The sequence below is a fragment of the Oryctolagus cuniculus genome, chromosome X (assembly GCF_964237555.1).
Source record: "Oryctolagus cuniculus chromosome X, mOryCun1.1, whole genome shotgun sequence".
Classification (NCBI taxonomy): Eukaryota; Metazoa; Chordata; class Mammalia; order Lagomorpha; family Leporidae; genus Oryctolagus; species Oryctolagus cuniculus.
The window spans coordinates 23450995-23473039 of record NC_091453.1 but is presented as its reverse complement, the minus strand read 5'-3'; the positions used below and the strand labels follow the sequence as shown (position 1 = coordinate 23473039).

Here is a 22045-nt window from a genome sequence, read left to right as displayed (position 1 = left end):
ATATTTGTTACAACAGATAGCCACCCCTGAGTAATTACCCAAAGAAAATGCTAGATAATCATAAGGTTATGGCATTTTCTCTTGGTGGAAATGCAGAGCTAAAAAAAAAAAAAAAAAAGAAAAGAAAAGTGTAGCCAAAACTGAATCATTATACTCTCTTTCTTTTGCTAAATTCACTATTTATATATAAAATCTCTGCTCCCTTTTACCCTTTATTAGAGGGTGGAATGAAAAATATCTCATGAACATGAAGTGTAAGGGCCAAACTCTTCATTCTTCCTCAGTGCTGGGGAATAAAATCAGGTTGATTCTTAGTGGCCTAACTTTAAACCAACAAAATAAACCATAACGGGCAGGGCCATGATTGACCCCTGAGCCAGTCAGCTGTGGTGAGGGAGGTGAGTCATGTAAGGACATAGAAGCACCCCCTAAAACTGTATTATTGGAGTATATGTTTGTGTGGAGCTATTTCCTGGAAGTGAAGGAGTGATATTTGCAGAACTGGTGGGATGGTAAACAGATGGTACACTAGATAATACCATTTTAGTTTTCTCTGCTGAACCAGGAGCTCCTCAATGTTAGTGTGAGTTACACGATTTCTTTGTATCTCCTGTACTTCATATCCATGCTAGATACTTAGTACATTCATCACCTTTGGAAAAGAATTTAGAGAGAAGGAGCAACAGGAGTGAGCTCAGAAAGCAAAATCACAAGCTGAGACACTTATGGGGAATGGTAAATGACTTTAACTCTCAAGGGCAGTCATGAGATGCATTTTGTCAATGTTTCCTGGCAGTGTTTTCCATGATGTCAGGATGCAGAGCCTGGTCACACTGAGCATCAGCCAATAAAGTTGAATAGGGGAGCCTGTGTCAGTGTTGTTACCAGATAAGAAATGTTTGATTTAATATATCTTTACCATACCAGATGGCTTCCTACATTCTTGCTAATCTTCACAAATTTTGTAAAGTTGAAATTGTCTTTTCATCATCATACAGAGAAGAAACTGGGGTCTTTAATATAAATTACTTGCACAAGTTGATAAGGAAACTAGATTCAAAATCAGATCTGGTGTTCAGCTACAATCTTGGGACCACAGTCACCTCTTCAGTAAAACTGTATATACACAGTAATTTTTAAAAAGATTTCTTTTATTTATTTGAAAGGTAGAGTTACAGAGAGAGGAGAAGAGAGAGAGAGAGAGAGAGAGAGAGAGAGAGAGAGAGAGAGAGAATATTTTCCACTTGCTGGTTCACCCCCCAAATGGCTGCATCAGCAGGGCTGGGCCATACCAAAGTCAGTATCCCTGAGCTTTTCCAGGTCTCCCACGTGGGTGCAGGGGCCCAAGCACTTGGACTATCTTCTGCTGCTTTCCCAGGCACATTAGCAGGGAGCTGGACTGGAAGTGGAGCAACTGAGTCTCGAACCAGCATCCATATGCAATGTTGGCATTAAAGGCGGAGGCTTCATCTGCTATGCCACAATGCTGGCCCCTATTGGTAGTGATTTGAGAATGAAGAATTATAGACAGCAGCACCATTTAGCTGCTATGATTCTATAGCACCATAGTCAATCCCACCCTGGCCTCGTGGGACAGCCCTATCATTTTGTGAGGCCAAATTTCTTTATCTCAGCCTATTTCACACAACAGATATTCCTGGTTAAATTTCTACAGGGAAATAAGTTTAAGTATATTGTAAAAATAAATAGACAGTTATACAATGAGATTGAATAAATCTCTTCTTCTGTGGGCTGCTGTAGTGGAGATGAGTGAGTTAGGTTCTTTATAACTTCTCTGAATGTTTTATCTAACCTCTCTTTCTGTTGGATACTGTTTCATTTACACACTAGGGCCCTACAATACAGGTACCATTTCCCCATACAGTGGTCGTTTTCCAAACTTCATCACTGGGGATAATCAATATTTCTTCATTGAGTTAGAGCTAATACTTGGATGACTTTTCATAATAGGATTAAAATAAGTTTAATAAGAAACTATTTAGAATCCATCCCAAACTAGTGTTCCTAGATCGATTCTCTAAATAACTTGTTATGTGTATTTGATTAATTTGAACTAGACTGTGATTTTGTGAGTTCTCATTAAGGTTACCTTCCTTCTGCTTCTTTTTTTTTTTTTTTTTTTTTTTTGACAGGCAGAGTGGACAGTGAGAGAGAGAGACAGAGAGAAAGGTCTTCCTTTTTGCCATTGGTTCACCCTCCAATGGCCGCCACGGCTGGCAAGCTGCGGCCGGCGCACCGCGCTGATCCAAAGGCAGGAGCCAGGGGCTTCTCCTGGTCTCCCATGCGGGTGCAGGGCCCAAGCACTTGGACCATCCTCCACTGCACTCCCTGGCCACAGCAGAGAGCTGGTCCGGAAGAGGGGCAACCGGGACAGAATCCGGTGCCCCAACTGGACTAGAACCCGGTGTGCCGGCGCCACTAGGTGGAGGATTAGCCTAGTGAGCCGAGGCGCCAGCCCTTTTTTTTCCTTTTTTTTTTTTTTTGACAGGCAGAGTGGACAGTGAGAAAGAGAGACAGAGAGAAAGGTCTTCCTTTGCTGTTGGTTCACCCTCCAATGGCCACTGCGGTTGGCGCGCTGCGGCCGGCGCACCACGCTGATCCGAAGCCAGGAGCCAGGTGCTTCTTCCTGGTCTCCCATGTGGGTGCAGGGGCACAAGCACTTGGGCCATCCTCCACTGCCCTCCCGGGCCACAGCAGAGAGCTGGACTGGAAGAAGAGCAACCTGGACTAGAACCTGGTGCCCATATGTGATGCTGGCACTGCATGTGGAGGATTAACCAAGTGAGCCACGGTGCCTGCCCCCCGACAGTTATTTATGATTGAACAAAATGTAGTGCAAGAAACTAATACCTAGCTTGCACTTTTTATCCTGGATGGATTTCAGATTGATTCCTGTCACTTGTCATGACTCCGTTGTGGAGAGTGCTGGTCAAGCAGTGGCCCCAGTGCCACTTTACTGCTTGTCACATCATGGGTTTCAATTGTGAAGAGTGTGGAAGAACAACTGCAGGAGGAGGTGGGTAGCAGAAGCCTTGGTGGTGTGTGTTGCCATCCATAAAGGTGCAATAGCTTACATCCTCTATGTCAGGGATTGTTCACAAAAATGTTTGAGGCAACAAAGGTATTCTCCAAAGACATAAGTGTGCATTACAATGTTTTTCAAGTCAGAGTTACAGAGAGAGAGAGAGAGAGACAGAAATCTTCTATTTGTTGGTTTGCTCACCAAATGGCCACAAAGGCCAGGGTTGTACCAGGCTGAAGCTAGGAGCCAGTAGCTTCCTCCATGTCTCACACTTGAGAGCAGGGGCCCAAGCACCTGGGCCCTTCTCTGCTGCCCTCCCAGGTGCAATAGCAGGGAGCTGGATTGGAAGTGGAGTAGCCAGGAGGTGAACTGGCACCCACATGGGATGCTTTACCCACTACATCACAACACCATCCCCTGCAATACAAATCTTAGTGAGAAAAGCATTGCAACACTTGGTTCCCAAATTGTGCAGGGAATGTTTCCCAATCTTTGCACTGTAGTCCTTGGTAGAGAATGGATATGGGCAGCAGGGCAGTTTCAGTTATTCTAAGTAGCCTGTAAATCCAGTTTCACTGAGCTTTGTGTGAAGGCTGAATAGTGGCTCACAATTAACTGCTTGTTTTTTTAAAAATTATTTACTTGAGATTGAGAGTGGGGGAGAGAAAGAGAGAGAGAGAAAGCCCCCATCTACTGGCTTACTCCCCAAATTCTTGCAAGGCTAGGGTGGGCCAAAGCCAAAGCCAGGCACCAGGAACTCAGTCTAGGTTTCCCATATGGGTGGCATGAGCCCAAGTACTTTGAACACTCACTACTGTGTCCTAGGATCTGTATTAGCAAGAAGCTGAAGTCCAGAGCTTGAGTCAGATATCAAACCCAGGCACTATGAGATGCAGGCATCCTAACCACGAGGGCAAATGCCTGGCCCTGAACTGTTTTTCTTATAAGTTTGTAGATGCTGTTTTGATTGAAAAATGCAAACTTATTAAAAAATTTGTTGCTAGCAGTTTCCCATCCATCTGGCGTCAGCAGAAGTTCGCTCTTGTACTCTCTGCCTGAGGATATTTTTATTCTCAGGAGTTAGTGCAATCCATACCTGGCAGGTCAGAAGTGCTGGCCAGGAGCAACCTTCAAAAAGTAGGGAACGGTGTCATTTAAACAGTCCAGCTTCTTTGCCATTGAAGACACATTTCTGAGGTGTGTGCTTCATACACACAAGCCTCCATTGGCATTGGGCCCTAGCTGCTGGCAGAAGCAACCACGTTGAATATTGTGAGATTTCAAGTTTGTTGCTGTGTTCTGATGAGAATGATTTATAGCACGAAGAACCTTCAAAAAGCTTATAGAGATTTAAAAAAAAAAAAACTGTGCATGGGTTTTAGTTTTTGCACTAAACTTATCTTTCAATTCCACTTTCCATGAACTTTTTGACATACCATGTATTGAAACTATGTTTGTATGAAATGATCTGCTGTGTTCTTCCTTAAACTCAGCTCCTTTGTGCCAGTAGACAACATCATTCCCAGGACTTGACAAACTATACTACTACAGGGAGCTTAATCTATTCCTTTGAAGAAAATGTTTTCATTTTGTTTCATTCAAGGGTCATTCAAAACAGAGTCCTTTTTTACATTAAGAACACCCTGAGGTTTTCACCAGATGACTTCTGACTTTTTGTTGAGTGAATTGATAGTTCCTAAATTTGTAAAAAATAAATAATAGAGAAATTATGTAATCATTTTACCTTATTGGAACTAACATAAATTTTAAAAAACTTATAGGGTATTTGGTACAGCAGTTTCGCTGCCGTTTGTGGTGTTTAGATAACATATCATATTGCTTGGTTTGGAGTCTCAGCTTTGCTCTCAATTCCAGCTTCCTGCTAATCCACATCTGGGAAGCAGTGGCGATAGCTCAAGTAGTTGGGTCCCTGCCACCCACATGGAAGACCTGGATTGAACACTTGTCTCCCAGCTTCAGCCTGGCCCAGTCATAGATTTTGCTGGCATTTGTGGGGTGAACCAACAGATTGGAGCTCTTTGTCTCTCTGTCTCTGCCTTTCAACGAAAGAACATAAAACAAAGAGCTTAGGTAGCATATTTATCACCTAACCAAAATATAACTAAACACATAACACACCTCTTGGATTTAAAAATAGCTTTATTTAGCATACCAAAAACACAGGAACACAAGAAAAACCATACCTAGTATAAACATAAAAGTTAAATACTATAATTTAATGTAAACCAAGCATTTAAATTGTGAAATATTATAATAAAATACATGCTATTTTTATAGAACCAAGTTAAAGCTACCTCCATAGTTAACTGGATCTGATCATCAAACTTGAAAAGGTCATTATTAGCAATGAAAAAAAACACAACATCTCTATTTGTATTGGTCAATAGGGAAAGGATAAATCATTTTATTTACTTTAAACGCATACAATTTATTGAGACATTTAGAGCATGGAAGCAAAATTGTCAGTTCTAGGATTCAAGATACAACCACTGTATGTGGAAGCTTAGAAATCATTCTACTGGAAGACTGGAGCCTATTCTTTTATTTACATGCAAACCCATTGATTCGATTTAGTTACTGCTTAATAAAGATACTAAATATATTCTGCAAAAATAAACCTTTATTAAAAATTACCAAAGGTGAATATAATATCAGTCAGGTAGGAAAGATAAAAGCATAAAAATACATATTATTCCAGACAAACCCCTTAATTATAATAAATGTTAGGAAACTCAGTTTATAAAACCAGATGGGGTAGCAAAAAGTATTTTAAAAATATAAAACCCAAACCACATTCAAACAAAATGAGCAATCCTCAGATGATGTTTCTTGAATAAAGTGGTATTTTGCTTATTCTGTTATCACATGAAAGCCATGATGAGATCTGTAGCTGATGGAGCTTTTACTATGGAGTAACACTGGTGTGTGTGTGTGTGTGTGTGTGTGTGTGTGTGTTTTTGACAAACTGTCTAAAAAGCTGTGGTCACTGATTGGTTTAAACATTTTGCCTTTTTCATCAGGGATCAACATTTATCCTTAGAGTTTAATTCAGGTATCTCTGAGAGACAGCATTCAATCCAATATCAGGAATTTAAAATGTAAAAATAAATTTTCAAGAATATATATTTAGTAATTGAATATCCTTTTCTGTTGTCTAATCCTGTAGTTCTCAAACTTTTGGTCTCCAGACCCCATTATAGTCTTAAAATGGGGATCTGGAAGTCAAAGAGTTTTTGTTTATGAGATTTATGTCTCAATATTTATCATATTAGAAAATAAAATGAAAAAATACTGTATTAATTCATTTAAAAACAACAAATCCATTACATGCTAACATAAATAAATAATATTTTTATGAAAATATCTATATTTTCTAAAACAGAAAAAAGATGTGCGGGAATGTGGCATGGTTTTACATTTTCAACTCTTTTTGAGAGATCCAGAATGAAAAGACAAATGATGTCTTCATATTACTATGAAAATATTTTGATCTTACAAATCCTCTGAAACGTTCTCAAGGTACCCCAGGGACTGACATTAATGACTAAAAGAAAAGTCAGTGCAAAAGGAACCTTAAAAAAAGGGAGCCCTAACTTTTATTTAAAAATAAACCCCAAAAAACCTCACAAATACGTCATTGTATCAAACACTCCTACCTTCAGCTTTAACTAGAAATCAAAGATTGCCATGTACTCATGGCAACACTCAAAACAATATTGTCATTTCTGAGATCAGTGTCAAGATATAATCAGTTTTAGTTCAAGGAAGCTACAACCTATTAATTAAAAATACTTCGGTTCCCTTTCCAACATTTGCTTAAACCTGGTTTGTACTGAGTTAGCCATTATCTTTAAGTTGGCACAGCTTTGGTATAGAATAGAGTACGGCAGGGTTTAACTAAAATTCCACACACTTAGACTAGGACTATGCTAGTCATTTATAGAACACCCTGCTCTATTTCTCACTATGTGAACGCTCTGATAACCTTTAGAGAAAGAGAGGAAGAACCTTCTCTTTGAAGCACAGTACTGATGCTAGGATCTTCTATCTAGATAAGTCTTCACATTTTAGAAACTACTTCGACACACACCATCTCATTTGATCCTTTTAAAGCCCCCAGAGAAGAGCAGGACAAATGATACTATCCCTGTTTTCAGGTTGAGGAGTCTGAGGGTCAAATAGGGGTCTCGTCCAAGGTACCATGGCAAGTATGTGGCAGAAGGGGGTTAAAAGTTAGGCTATCTGACTCCTAGTTCAGGATTCCTTGCAGTTTTCCCTCCTTCCTTTGATTCTGGGGCAGAATTGAGGGAGGAGTCAGTGGGGATGGAGTGGTTTTGTTTTATTTTTAAATATTAGTCGAAATGAAGAATAACAGAGAGAGAAAGAGAGAGAGAGAGAGAGAGAGAGAGAGAGTAAGTGATCTTCTATCTGCTGGGTCACTCCCCAAATGCCTGAAACAGCCAGGGCTGAACCAGGCCAAATGTGAGTGGCAGTGACCCAAGTACTTGAGCCATCATCTGCTACCTCCCAGGTGCATTAGAATGAAGCTAGATTGGAAGCACGTAGCAGGGACTGGAACCAGCACTCCCATATGGGATACAGGTGTACCAAGCAGTGGCTTAACCTGCTGCACCAACAATGTCCACCTCTGTATCCGCCATTCTGTCCAACACAGACAAGACTTGGTAGTAGAAAGATATTTCCGTGAACCAATCTAATGAATTTACCATCACTGCATAGATAATGGAACTTTATAAAGCAACTACTCAGACAGTTTAGGTTGGCAGTTTATCCACAGCCTATTCCTCTTCTCCAAGGGAGAAGTAAAAAGCCTGCAGTAGAAAAAAAAAAAAAACCTAATGAAACTACAAAACAAAGTAGCAAGAATAATGAAATCTATGCAGGGCTATAATTAGATTCAGTATGCACTTGTTACAACACATACCTTGCAATCTTCCACCAATTGGAGAAAAATATAAAAATCACAGTTCATAATTTAGTGGAAAACTGCCTCCTAATAAGCCTGAGGCAAAGACTTCAGCCTGTACAAAAACATCATGAAAATCATTTCAAAAAACTTAACTCTTAGGTGCTTGAAGATTCTGCAGTGGTAGGAGAGAGTACACAGAATAAAAGAGTGCACAGCAAGAAGAAAATAATTATTGCCACTCATCAGCAAAGGGGTAATTAACTGGTATCTAGTGTCTGTCGTTAGCATATGTCCACTTTACAAATTTTGTTGCCAGGAAATCCTCCACACAAAGTTATTAATACCATGAAACTTTCAAAGATGCTAAGTAAATTGTTTAATTTGGAGGATGGTGGTCAACAACAAAACAATCCTTAGTATAAAATGAGTCAAATACTACTAACAACCAAGTATTTTCTTGCTATACATTGCAAACAAATTATTGCTTATCTTGTACACACTCTCTCTCACTTTCTGAGATGTTTCTAAAATTAAGAATGACTCCATGAATTTTCCATTTTAAGATAGATGAAGGAAAAAAATGCTAACAGAAGCCAGTAAGAATCATAAAACATACTAGTTAAATCCTTTTTGCAAGAGTCTACAGCAAATTGATGGCTATCTTACACCACCTGGGTGTCCCTTTTGTCCAATTTTCATGAGTATTCTCTTTACTGGTGATTTAAGATGTTAATGGATTTTCAAGACAATTGCACACATACTGTGTTGATACACACACGTATATATACACATACATACTCATGTATATATATGTATGTATGTATGTATGTATCTCATCATAGCACATGAAGACCCCCCATTGGTATGTTTTTCTCTCTTCACATATTTCCTTTGGCAACAATGAGCACAGATAATGATTTTTAACAGGAAACAGAATTAAAGAAAATCGAACTAGAAATTATGAAGTGGTATGCTGTAGGAATCCAATGCAATAAGTCAATGCACATTTATGTAGTGGTAAAGTGCTAGAAAGTCCTTTCATTAGTAATTTAAAAACAATTAGAGTAAAAAGAAGTTTACAGCTTCATTTGATGGTGTTGACCACAGGCACCATAGCAATGGCACTGGCTGAGTTGGAGTTGACTATGTCCTCATACTCCGGGGGTGGGTCTAAATGAGGTTCTGTTTCACTTCTCCGCAGGTTCATCTGGCCAGTAGCTTCCTCATAGGTAGGTGGGGGGTCACAGTTGGATAGGCGAGTGGAGACAGAATCTGAACGACCAACCACATATTCTAGAAAGCCTGGAGACAATCCACTGCTGTCAAACACTTCATCAGGTGGGGGAGGTGGAGTGATGATATTGAGGTGCTGAGGGAAAGGAATGTGGCCTTCAGTCACTGTCTGTCTACGAGTTTTGTTTCTTAGGAAGCATCTCCAGATTAAGAAAATGACAAGAAGGATAATGAAGAGACCAAAAATTAATGGAAAGGTAAGGTAAAATTGAAACCAGTCACTTCCTCTGTTACTCTCTCCTTGCTGTGCTTTCGTGTAGGTGCTCCAAAACTCCTTCTGCAAATATAAGACAAATAAAAAATCAGTATGATCAAACATAGGAAATATTAAACGCACAGATGTCTGGGTTCAATGGACACACTAAACAAACAAAAAATCAGATTTGTCAGTTCAAAAAACTGACCAACAGCTTATATTTTTTATGGCAAGAAATTTTATATGGATGATGTTCAACTTACAATAGGGTTACATCCCAATAAACCCACTCCAGAACTAGATCTCCTCTAAAATTCCATTATTACTCCAACATTTTGCGATTCTTAGAAGAACTGGGGAAAGTTATAAGAAATGTTGTTTCAGGACAATACCAAAACCCTAAAATCATAAATGACTCATTTGCTTTGCTATTATTAAAAATTAAATCACAGGTGAAAAATAATGAAGTATGAAGCTTGAAGCTTTTTAGATAAATGTGCTTTCAAAATTATTTACTATTAACTTTTGGTGTGTTTGTCAATTTTAGGATTTACAATTTTAATTATTTGTGATTATTTGAAATTTTAATTATGTAAACTAATTTTAAAAGTAAAAATGCAAGGTCAGCACTATGGCCTAGTGGGTGAAACCACCGCCTGCAGTGTTGGCATCCCATATGGGCGCCAGTTCAAGATCCAGCTGCTCCACTTCTGATCCAGCTCTCTGCTATGGCCTGGGAAAACAGCAGAAGATGGCCCAAGTCCTTGGGCTTCTGCACCCACATGGGAGACCTGGAAGAAGCTCCTGGCTCCTGGCTTTGGATGGCAGAGCTCCAGCCATTGTGGCCAATTAGGGAGTGAACCAGCGGATAGGTGACCTCTCCCCCCAACCCCTCTCTTTTTCTCTCTGCTTCTGCCTCTCTAACTCTGCCTTTCAAATAAATAAATAAATCTTTGAAAAAAAAACTAAAATTGCATTTTTATTATATAAAACCAGTAATGTAGAAACTAAAGAAAACAAAGCACTTGCAATTCCAACATAAAGATATAAGAACTATTAACCTTTTGGTTTACATCATTTAGAAAATATTTTATGGGCCTGCATAGCAGGTTAAGCTACCGCCTGCACTTCCTGTATTCCACATCAGCTCTGGTTCAAATGCTGGCTATTCCACATCGGATGGAGCTCCCTGCTAATGCACAGAAGAAAGCAGTGGAAGGTGGCCCCTGTTGCCAATGTAGGAAAACCAGATGGAGTTCTAGACTGCTTCAAAAATAAATCTTAAAAAATAGAAAATATTATATTCTTTCTACCATGCTTTTAATAACTACAGTTGCACACCTATACAAATGCACACTCCTTAAAAATCTGGAAGCAAACTGCACTAATTGTAATAAAACTGCTAATCATCCACTTGATATTTATCAAATTTCTTATCCATGGCCAATTTTATTTTATCTGTAGCTGAGAATTTACCTTCTCTATTTCTATTGTCTCAGATCACCACCTTTTCCTCCACATCATCTTACCTATGAATTTCAATTAATAATTGTGATTTTGAATAATTATGTAATGCTAACTTAGGTAAATTCAGTAAAAGAGGCTCTTTTATATTGTCCATTTTACTTTGGGATGATCAGATATTAATAATGCACACGAGGGGCTGGCATTGTGGCACAGTGGATTAAACCTGCAACTCCAGCATCCCATACAGGTGCCAGTTCCAGCCCTGGCTGCTTCACTTTGGATCCAGATGCCTGTTTAATGCACCTGGGAAAGCAGTGAAAGATGGTCCAAGTGCTGGGGCTCCTACCACCCACAGGGGAGACCAAGATGGAGTTCCAGGCTCCTGGCTTCGATCTGGCTCAGCCCTGGCTGTTGAGTCCATTTGGGGAGCAAACCAGAAGATGGAAGATCTCCCTGTTTCTCTTTCCCTCTCCCTGTGTAACTCTGCCTTTCAAATAAAATAAATATCAGGCTTTTGCATGCTTTAGTTGAATAATTTAATTTCTCTGGGTTCTTTGGTATTGTGGGAAATAAAAAATGTATAGATGAATATTCTTTTGTTTCTTTTCAGGAAAGTTTTAAAAACATAGTCATGTTTTCATTTAGAAGGTATAAACACAAAGCCCAAGCAAAAATCAGTGTTTTATTTTACATGCAGTAACTCAAATAATCCTCATTATACCAAATAATGCAGGTACTATTATCATTCCCATCTTGCAGATGAGGAAATAGAGGCCCAAAGTGGTTACATAATAATAAAAACAAACTCATTTAACACGTAAACTTTGCAGCTAGGGTTTGAACCTAAGAGGACTGCTATCAGAGCAATCCAAAAAGCAATGTAGCTTGATGTATAAGATATTTAAAACCATATGGCAATGTTCCTAGAAAATTTAGTCTTCCCAGGGCTAGTGCTATGGCACAATGGGTTAAGATATGCCTGCAGCACCAGCATCCTATATGGGTGCCTCTTGGGAGTCCTGGCTTCTCCATTTCCAATCCAACTCCCTGCTAATGTAGCTGGGAAAACAGTGAAAGATGGCGCGGGTCCTTGAGCTTCTGATACCCACATGGGAGACCCGGTAGAAGCTCCTGGTCCCTGGCGTCAGCCTAGCCCAGCCCTGGTCCTCGCAGCCGTTTGGGGAATGAACCAGCGAATACAAGATCTCTCTCACTCACTCTCTCTCTCTCTCTTTCTCTGCTACTCTGCCTTCCAAATAAATAAATCAGTGGCCGGTGCTGTGGCATAGCAGGTAAAGTTGCCGCCTGCAGTGCTGGCACCCCAAATGGGCGCTGGTTCGAGTACTGGTGCTCCACTGTGATCTAGCTCTCTGCTATGGCCTGGGAAAGCAGTAGAAGATGGCCCAAGTCCTTGGGTCCCTGCACCCACGTGGGAGACCTAGAAGAAGCTCCTGGCTCCTGGCTTTGGATCGGCACAGCTCTGGCCGTTGTGGCCAGTTGGGGAGTAAACCAGCAGATGGAAGATCTCTCCCTCTTCTCCCTCTCTCTGCCTCTCTGTAACTCTGCCTTTCAAATAAATAACTGTGGGGAGCAACTCGGACTAGACTAAGTTACTCGAATTAAGACTTATTCTATGCATCTGCTCTCCCACAATACGGCGCTGGGAGAGGAGTAAACAGCTTCTACGCAGCTGCCTCTCGCCAACTTGAGTGATGAGCTGCAGGAGCTGATCCTGCTCCTGATTGGAGGAGAGCAGCGTGCTCGGCGTGTGGGTAGCAGAGTTGGGATTGGTGGAAGAGGACTATAAAGGAGGAGAGAGACAACATGCACCAGGAACATCTAAGGGGAACATCTATCTGAAGGAACACCTGAGCAGCCCCCGAGAGCCGGCCGGCGGTGTGCTGCTCCTCCGCGGAAGTGGGGAAAGTGGCAGGGGGCACCGCCCTTCCACAGGGGTGGAAGGGTTGGTAGCCAACCCGGGAAGAACCAGCAGCAAACCCGGGGAGGGCCGAGCAGACAAAAGAACAGCGCAGGGTCCTGTGTCGTTCTTCCACGAAGAGGGGGAGCGACAAATAACTAAATCTTTTTTTAAAAAAAATCTTAAAATAATTCAGTCTTCTCAACGTGTTAAGTAAGTAGTCAAAAGTGAACTCATTTCACAGATAAAATAATTTCAATTAAGGCAATAATGTCCTGAATGAAAAGATACTGATGGACTTATTTATTTAGGAAATAGACTTATTTGTCCTCGAGGCCAGATCAGATGGAAAGTCACTTGAAATCAACATTAAGACTAATAATTGTCATCCAGATACGTAAGGTCAGTTAATGTCCCTGTAAGCTATGTACTATGTACTCCTTTATCTTGGTAAAAGCAGCCAAAAGATATTTAAGAAGAGCAAATAATTTCAGGATTTGGTTGAGCAGTACTTTAAAGGAACGAAAATTAGTAGCTGACAATTACACTGACAGTGTCACATGTTTCTTTGTGTCTAAAAAAGAACTTCTAGAGTAACTAAATAGTATTTTACATCAATATTAAATAGAATGTTGGCCGGCGCCGCGGCTCACTAGGCTAATCCTCCGCCTAGCGGCGCCGGCACACCGGGTTCTAGTCCCGGTCGGGGCGCCGGATTCTGTCCTGGTTGCCCCTCTTCCAGGCCAGCCCTCTGCTGTGGCCAGGGAGTGCAGTGGAGGATGGCCCAGGTGCTTGGGCCCTGCACCCCATGGGAGACCAGGAAAAGCACCTGGCTCCTGGCTCCTGCCATCGGATCAGCGCGGTGCGCCGGCCGCAGCGCGCCGGCCGTGGCGGCCATTGGAGGGTGAACCAACGGCAAAGGAAGACCTTTCTCTCTGTCTCTCTCTCTCACTGTCCACTCTGCCTGTCAAAAAAAATAAAAATTAAAAAAAAAATATTAAATAGAATGTAAAAGGTTTGTTTAATGAGGGAAAGAGTCATTAAAGGGAACCTACAGTCTTAAAGCAGGCTAAAATTAAACAAATAATAATCACAATCTGTAGCTGCCAGAAAGACCTGATATCCATTTCAGAGGGAAGGTCCCCACACAGTAGATACTTCACTGTGGTGGATAAGTTGCAGAACAATATTCAGTAGGTTCAGAATTCTAGCAAAGTACATTTCCCCTTTTATAAAATGTGTACTTTACTCTTGAATTTTCTCATTGCCATTTATGTATACTATGTGAGTAACTCAAGGCCTAAAGGACTCTGTTCATAATTGGGAACAGCAAAGCTGAGTATATTCTACCATCTTCAATGGATCAGCTCAGAACCTGCCTCAGAAAGTGCGGAAGTGGGTGGTTTTTCAGCGAATTGTACTGCTGAGGAGGGTGCAGCGGCATTGACATACAGTGCTCACATGGCTTCTTCTCTTGCCCGAGAGGAAAGACTGGCAGAAGAGGAACTAAAAACCGATCCTAACTCCAAAAGCTGCATTGTTGAGAGTAGAAAATAGAAAGGCCTGCAAGCTGGCAAGGTTGACCAGGAGGTTGTCCAACATTTTTAAGATTTCTTGTCAAGAGAGATTTCTAGGGAAAATGGCTGGGCATACACATGAGTCGCTTATCATCTTTTTAAAAACCTTTTTACTTACCATCTTTGTGTTCATTTCTTTGTCTATAAGGAAGTAATCCATGTATTTAACTTCTGAGCAAATGAAAGAACAGGTGTAAATTGATACAAAATGTGAGACATTATCTTGAAAACTATCTCTAGGGGGTAGTGAAGCTGGGAAACAATATTTTGAGCAACTTGGTTTCTTTCTTTTTTTTTTTTTAAGAGTTATTTTATTTATTTGAAAGAGTTACAGAGAGAGGTAGAGCCAGAGAGAAGTCTTCCATCCTGATTCACTCCCCAGATGGCCAGAACTGAGCTGATCCAAAGCCAGGAGTCAGGAGCTTCTTCTGGGTCTCCCACGTGGGTGCAGGGGCCCAAGGACTTGGGCCATCCTCTACTGCTTTCCCAGGTCATAGCAGAGAGCTGGATCAGAAGTGAAGCAGCCAGGGCTGCAGGCCGGGGCTTTAACCCACAGCGCCAGCCTTGTGCAAATCAGTTTCTTTTACTGCCATCTGAAGAATGTGAAATATCCCCACTTGTCTATTCAAAAGATGGACTCGCACTTGGTAAGTGCAATGCAAGAGAGACTTTATTAACAGTCTTGCAAGATCGGGTGTCTGGAAGGGAGGCAGGCATACCTGGGGTGGTTTACAACAAGCTACTACTCCTTGGCCGGCGCCGCGGCTCACTAGGCTAATCCTCCGCCTGTGGTGCCAGCACCCCGGGTTCTAGTTCTGGTTTGGGTGCCGGATTCTGTCCCGGTTGCTCCTCTTCCAGTCCAGCTCTCTGCTGTGGCCCAGGAGTGCAGTGGAGGATGGCCCAACTGCTTGGGCCCTGCACCCCATGGGAGACCAGGAGGAAGCGCCTGGCTCCTGGCTTCGGATAGGTGCAGCGCGCCGGCCGTGAAGGCCATTTGGAGGGGGTGAACCAACAGAAAAGGAAAACCTTTCTCTCTCCCTCTCTCTCTCACTGTTTAACTCTGCCTGTCACACACACACACACACACACACACACGCGCACACACACACACACGCGCACACACAAGCTTTTACTCCCTAGCATGCAGGTCCCTTCCCTAGTTCATCACTGGGTGAGTACTAGGAGGTTACAGTCTTACTGTGTGTGGCCTATTATCTCCATCTGTTTTCGTTTTGCTAAGTTAACCACCCCTAACATTCTATTTGCTGAATGCCCTGTTAGCTTTGGGACTTTACCTAGTTGATACGCTAGCTAGCTACGTGTGGCTTTCCACACATCTGCAAGCTGTTAAGTTAGCTGGATGTTAGTAATTTTTTACTGAACACCTTTCTTTGAAAATGAACCAAATGACTTTACTTATCACAAAGAAGAAACAGCTGGGGGAGGAAGACGAAGGGAAAGGGTCGCTGCACCTTTTTTAGATGAATTTTGGAGACTAAATTTTTTGCAATGTGAAACACCATTTCATAAATGAAAAACTCTTTAATTTAGTTGTAATTATGTGAAATCTTTTAAGGTTTGGTTTCAGGACATTTAAAACCAATCAAGGAGGAGATTGGGCAGCTGGCCTAGTATAAGAAGAAAAAGGAGGAATCCCGAGTCCCAAAACATCACACATCACTAGTGTCCAGTATGTGAAACTGTTAAAAACTCATCTTTCATATTATTGAGGAGAAAAAGATCAAAGTTCAGGAGCCTGTATATTAGATTACTTTGTGGGTAAAGTTGAGGTTATATATCTATGTAAGAACGAATGGATCTAAGAATATGCAGGAAACTATTAAGGAAGTTTGGTTACCTTTTGATGGTATTTGTGGGGCACTTGAGAGCCTAGGGACAGAGACAGGATGAAGACATCGTAACAAATCATCTTATGTTTCTCTCATGAACCTTGTTGATACATTATTACTTCGTTTAAAACTTAAGACAAAGAGGTTCATTCTTTCAGGGAAGTTAACACTATGGGTAACCCTTTCTAAAATTCTAGCTATGAATTAAAGGTTAAGACAGCAGCCAGTTTGAGATTCCGACTGTTCAATGCCTGATCTTATGCCAGAACTTTATCACAGAGCCATCCAAACAGCAGGAAAGACTAGTAATGCAAGTATTTTGAAAGGGTAATGTGATTGCCATTACTGGAATAGATCAATTGTAATTTATCATTAAGAACTGGACACATTGTCATGTTCCTCAAGAATTAGTGCTGCCTGGGCAAGGAAGAAGGAATAAAATGGCTGTTCAAGTAATTAACTTTAATTGGTTACAAGTACCTGTAATTCTTCTCTTAGCTGGAGATTCTATATTAAATCAAAGACCTAGATAGCCGGTGCTGTGGTGCAGTAGGTTAATCCTCCGCCTGTGGCACTGGCATCCCATCTGGGTGCTGGTTCTAGTCCTGGCTGTTCCACTTCCAGTCCGGCTCTCTGCTATGGCCTGGGAAAGCAGTAGAAGATGGCCCAAGACCTTGGGCCCCTGCACCCACGTAGGAGACCCAGAAGAAGCTCCTGGCTCCTGGCTTTGGATTGGCACAGCTTTGGCCATTGCAGCCATTTGGAGAATGAACCAACAGAAGGAAGACCTTTGTTTCTGTCTCTCCCTCTCATTGTGTGTAACTCTAACTCTCAAATAAAATAGATAAAATCTTAAAAAAAAGACCTAGATAAAAGTAATACAGTATATTGCATTCCCTTCTGCCAGAAGGTGTCTGTGGTAGGGAAACTGATGACCAGATTTCTATGAGCCTTTTGGCAGTATAAAGATAGTTGAAAATTTAAAAAATATTTAGCAGTCTTAGGGCCTTGGGACTATAAAAAAGTAGTCAGCAAACATTTTTTGTAAAGAGCTACACAGTAGGTATTTTAAACATTGTAGGAAATAAGGTATACGTCTTACCTAACATGTTTATTTTGTAATGTTGTATGAACTCAACAACAAGCAACATATAAATAAATGGCTGTGCATCTGTTCTAATTAAACTTCATTTATAAGAACAGATAGTAGGTTTGATTTGGGTCTAAGCCATATTTTTCAGCTCATGTTTCTGATAAAACGAGGTTGCCAAGTTACTTATGAAATACAATGATTAAAAGTGTGCATGTGTTGGGCAGGCAATTTGGTGTAGTGGTTAAGACACTATTTGGAGCCAGCGCTGCGGCTCAATAGGCTAATCCTCCGCCTAGCGGCACCGGCACACCAGGTTCTAGTCCCGGTCGGGAAGCCGGATTCTGTCCCGGTTGCCCCTCTTCCAGGCCAGCTCTCTGCTGTGGCCCGGGAAGGCAGTGGAGGATGGCTCAAGTCCTTGGGCCCTGCACCCCATGGAAGACCAGGAGAAGCACCTGGCTCCTGCCATCGGATCAGCGCGGTGTGCCAGCTGCAGCACGCTGGCTGCGGCAGCCACTGGAGGGTGAACCAACGGCAAAGGAAGACCTTTCTCTCTGTCTCTCTATCTCACTGTCCACTCTGCCTGTAAAAAAAAAAAAAAACACTATTTGGAATGCCCACTCCCATTACTGGAATACTTGGGATTGAGTCCTAGCTCTGCTCCTGATTCCAGCTCCCTGCTAATGCATACCCTGGGAGGAAGCAGGTGATAGCTTAAGTATTTAGGTCCCTGATACCATGTAGAAGACCTGGATTGAGTTCCTAGCTCCTGGCTTCAACCTGGCCCAGCCCTGGCTACTGCAGGAATTTGAGGGGTGAACTATTGGATGGGAGATCTCTGTGTCTTTGCCTTTCAAACAAAATAAAACAAATATATTTTTTAAAGATTTATTAATTCACTCGAAAGTCAGAATCACAGAGAGAGGGGGAAGAGACAGAAATAAAGAGAGATCTTCCATCTGCTGGTTCACTCCCCAATTGGCCACAATGGCCAGGGCTGGGCCAGGCTGAAGCTAGGAGTCAGGAGCCTCCTCTGGGTCTCCCACGTAGGTGCAGGGGCCCAAGCACCTGGGCCATTTTCTGCTATTTTCCCAGGCGCATTAGCAGGAAGCTGGGTCAGAAATGGAGTAGTTGGAACTTGAACCAGCACCCATATGGGTTGCTGGCTCTGCAGGTGGTGGCCCAACCTGCTATGCCACAGTGCTGGCCCCAAAACAAATATTTTTAAAAGTATTCATGTATGTCTACATCTTTATATTTGTCTGTGTGAAACAAAAATGGAAACAAGCAAAAGTTTCCAAGACTCTTTGTGTATCTTTCTATTAAATAATTGTTAAATTTATAGTAAAGGGGCCAGCATTATGGCACAGCAGGTTAAATCACTGCTTGGGATGCTTGCATCCCATATCTGAGTGCTCTGCTTCTGATCCAGCTTCCTGATAAAGTGCCTGGGAAAGCAGCAGAAGATGGCCCAACAATTTGGGCCTTTGCCACCCATGTGGGCGACCCAGATGGAGTTCCAGGCTCCTGTCTTTGGCCTGGCTCAGTTACCACCGATGCAGCCATTTGGGGAGTAAACCAGTGGACAGAAGCACTCTGTGTGTGTTCCTCCTTCTCTTTCTCTGTTGCTCTGCCTTTCAAATAACAACAAATAAACAAATATTTAAAAAGTAAAGATTTTACAGTAAGTTTTTAGTGTTTGGTCCAGATGTGCATGAGGAGATGACTGAATAAGTTCAAGCATCAGTATTGTTTTTCAGTATCCCAGGTTAACCCAAGGTACAGTTTGCTTCTCAAACTTCCATGTAGCATACACATCACCTGGGGACTTGTTAAAATGCAGATTCTGATTCAGCAGGTCTGGGGTGGGGCTTGAGATTTTGAATTTCTAACAAGTTCTCAAGTAAGATCATGGATGCTGCTGGTCCACAGACCACACTGTGAGCAGCAAGAAGCTAGCCCCGGTTCTCAATCCAGGGATGCCCCAGTCCTGTCCTGGAGACTGAGTATGTGCTGGGGGATGGGCCTGGGCCTTGAGAGACTGAAAGGCTCTGCAGGTGATTCTAACGTGCAGCCAACCTGGAGAGCCTCCATGCTGAAGCTCCTAGGACTTGGCCATTTCCGTTCCCCTGCTAGCATTAGCTCTCAGGTGGTCCCTTTTTCTCATCCACGCACCCATGCCTCTCTTATTTATGTGCAAACAGCCAGATGACAGTGTGAATAGTGTTGGCACTTCCTCCTCTGGTTTCTGTCCATCTCTGAAATCTGGGAGGAAGTGCAGGAATGGAAACAGAAAGCTCAGGCCACTGCATTTGGGAAGAACAAGCACAAAGTGTTTGAGGGGGTGATTTCAAAGAAAAGCTGGTTGAGACAGGATGGGTGGAGATGACCAGGAAAAGCTGTCACAGCAAGACTCCCCTCCAGTGTGGCCCTGAGCTGGGGACAGTGACAACTGCAATCTACTCTGCTGAGTCCTGGCGGCACCTGACAACCTAAGCAGCTGGGCAGGCTTTTACCTTCTCTACTAGCATGCAGGTGACATGCTTGGTAGAAATGCAAGAGAGACCTCCAGTGGCAAAGTATAGACGTGAACTCTTCCTCAAACCATAAACAACACGAAGAAAAAGAGATAATTGGATATTGATAATGGTGACAATGATGATTACAAATATAGCTATACTTACATGTGTTAGGTACTGTTCAAGGTGATTTACACACATTAATTCATTTAACATCAATAATGCAATGGGGTGATGTTTTTATTATCTCTGTGTCACATATGAAGACATTAACACAGAAAAACTGTTAGATAATTTGCCCAATTTCATCTAAGATGATTGGCTAAATTGAGATTAAATCCAGGCAATCTGAGGTTAACAAACCACTATAGCAAACTGCCTTTCTAAAACAGGAAAGTAAGGAAGATCCCTAGTGAACTGATAGTTTCAGACACTTAGAAATATGAGGGTGATTTTAAATTTTTGAGGAAAAAAATGGAGTTAAAAGTTTATTTTGCTACAGGAGTTTTTTGACATCCAGTTTTCTTATAATATACATTTTCTATAAACCTTTTAAATACCTACCCCATGCTCATCTTGCTCTTTGTATCTAACAAAGAACAGTGTACACATAAACTCATATAGTCACCCACCATGAAATGATATCTCAGTCAACGATGGACCACATATATGATTGTGGATCCACAAAATGATACTGCCTAGTTATTATGTTGCCATCTAGGTACATCTTGTGTAAGTATGTATTTACTTTTGTAAGTATACACAGTGATGTACCTTAAGTGAGTAAGTCACTGAAGGATGAGTTTCTCAGAGTGTATCCTTGTCATTAAGCAATGTTTGACTATATAAGATCTGGGTCAAACAGAGAGGAGAGGTCCCCAAAGCAAGCAGGAAAGACATACAGTGAAACAGACAAGCAAAGTAGTTAGACTAAGAGTAGTAAATGAACAAAAACACTTTCTGGAACCTTAACTCAAAGGACCATAATTCTCACATTTTTAAAGATAGGATAATATTTTATTTTAGCCAAAATTTCTTTATAACATGATTAATACTTATTTTAAAATTTTTATTCATATAAAGAGAATGGATTTCATGCATTTCATAGATACAATTCTAAGATAACCATACTTCCTTCCCTCCCTACCTCCCTCAGTGCCCCCATTTCCTTTCTTTTTTCCTTTAATTTTTTCAATAACATAATTTATATATACTTTATAATCTCCTTTGCAACAAAATGGATGTAAGTGGAGACTATTATGCTAAGTGTAACCAGTCCCCAAAAAACAAATGTCATATGTTTCACTGACATGTGGTAGTTAATAGAGAATACAAAAAAATGTATAAGAATGAAGCTGACACCTTATGATTTGATTATTGTTTATAGTCCTTGTCTATATTTCTGTGGAACAATGGTCTCTCTACGTTTTACTTATTGAACTAATATTACGGTTAGTGGTGAATCCTCACTTTAAAAAAAAAGTATTTTATTTGAAAGGCAGTGTGTGTGTGTGTGTGTGAGAGAGAGAGAGAGAGAGAGAGAGAGAGAGAACAATCTTCCACTTCCATCCACTAGCTCACCCCCTTCACCACCGCCCCCCCCAAATAGCTGCAACAGCCACAGCTGAGCCAGGCTGAAGCCAGGAGCCAGGAACTCCATTTGGGCCTCCCACATGGATGTGAGGGGCCTAAGCACTTGAGTTACATTCTGTTGTTTTCTGAGGCACATTAGCAAGGAACTGGATCATAAGTGGAGCAACTGGAACTTTAACCAGCACTGTGATATGGGATGCCAGCATTACAAATCACAGATTAACCTGCTATGCCACAAAGCCAGCCCCATAATCTTCACTTTTAAGAAAGTGTTAAAGTACAGTCATGAAATATAAAATTTAATTACCACATAGCAAAACCTGTTTATATTTTACTGAATGTTCAAACCAATCAGTTAGAAATAAAAGGACTCCAGCTACTTTTTTTTTTGACAGGCAGAGTGGACAGGGAGAGAGAGAGAGAGAGAGAGAGAGAGAAAGGTCTTCCTTTGCCGTTGGTTCACCCTCCAATGGCCACCGCGGCCGGCGCGCTGTGGCCGGCGCACCACTCTGATCCGATGGCAGGAGCCAGGTACTTATCCTGGTCTC

At 41.6% G+C, this 22045-nt stretch overlaps 1 protein-coding gene across 6 annotated transcripts in view; it reads right to left on the bottom strand.

Moving 5' to 3' along the window:
* Window positions 1-5185: 5185 nt before the first annotated feature.
* The window catches only part of PRRG1 (proline rich and Gla domain 1), a 112120-nt gene continuing 95260 nt past the window's right edge, over window positions 5186-22045 (bottom strand). For 4 of the 6 annotated variants that reach the window (XM_008272494.4, XM_017349917.3, XM_017349918.3 and 1 more), the window contains one exon: window positions 5186-9564. In XM_008272494.4, the coding sequence (XP_008270716.1) occupies window positions 9079-9564 (486 nt within the window). In that variant the 3' untranslated portion in view covers window positions 5186-9078. The remainder of the gene's footprint in view (window positions 9565-22045) is intronic. The other 2 variants (XR_011385350.1, XR_011385349.1) reach the window with 1 other exon arrangement.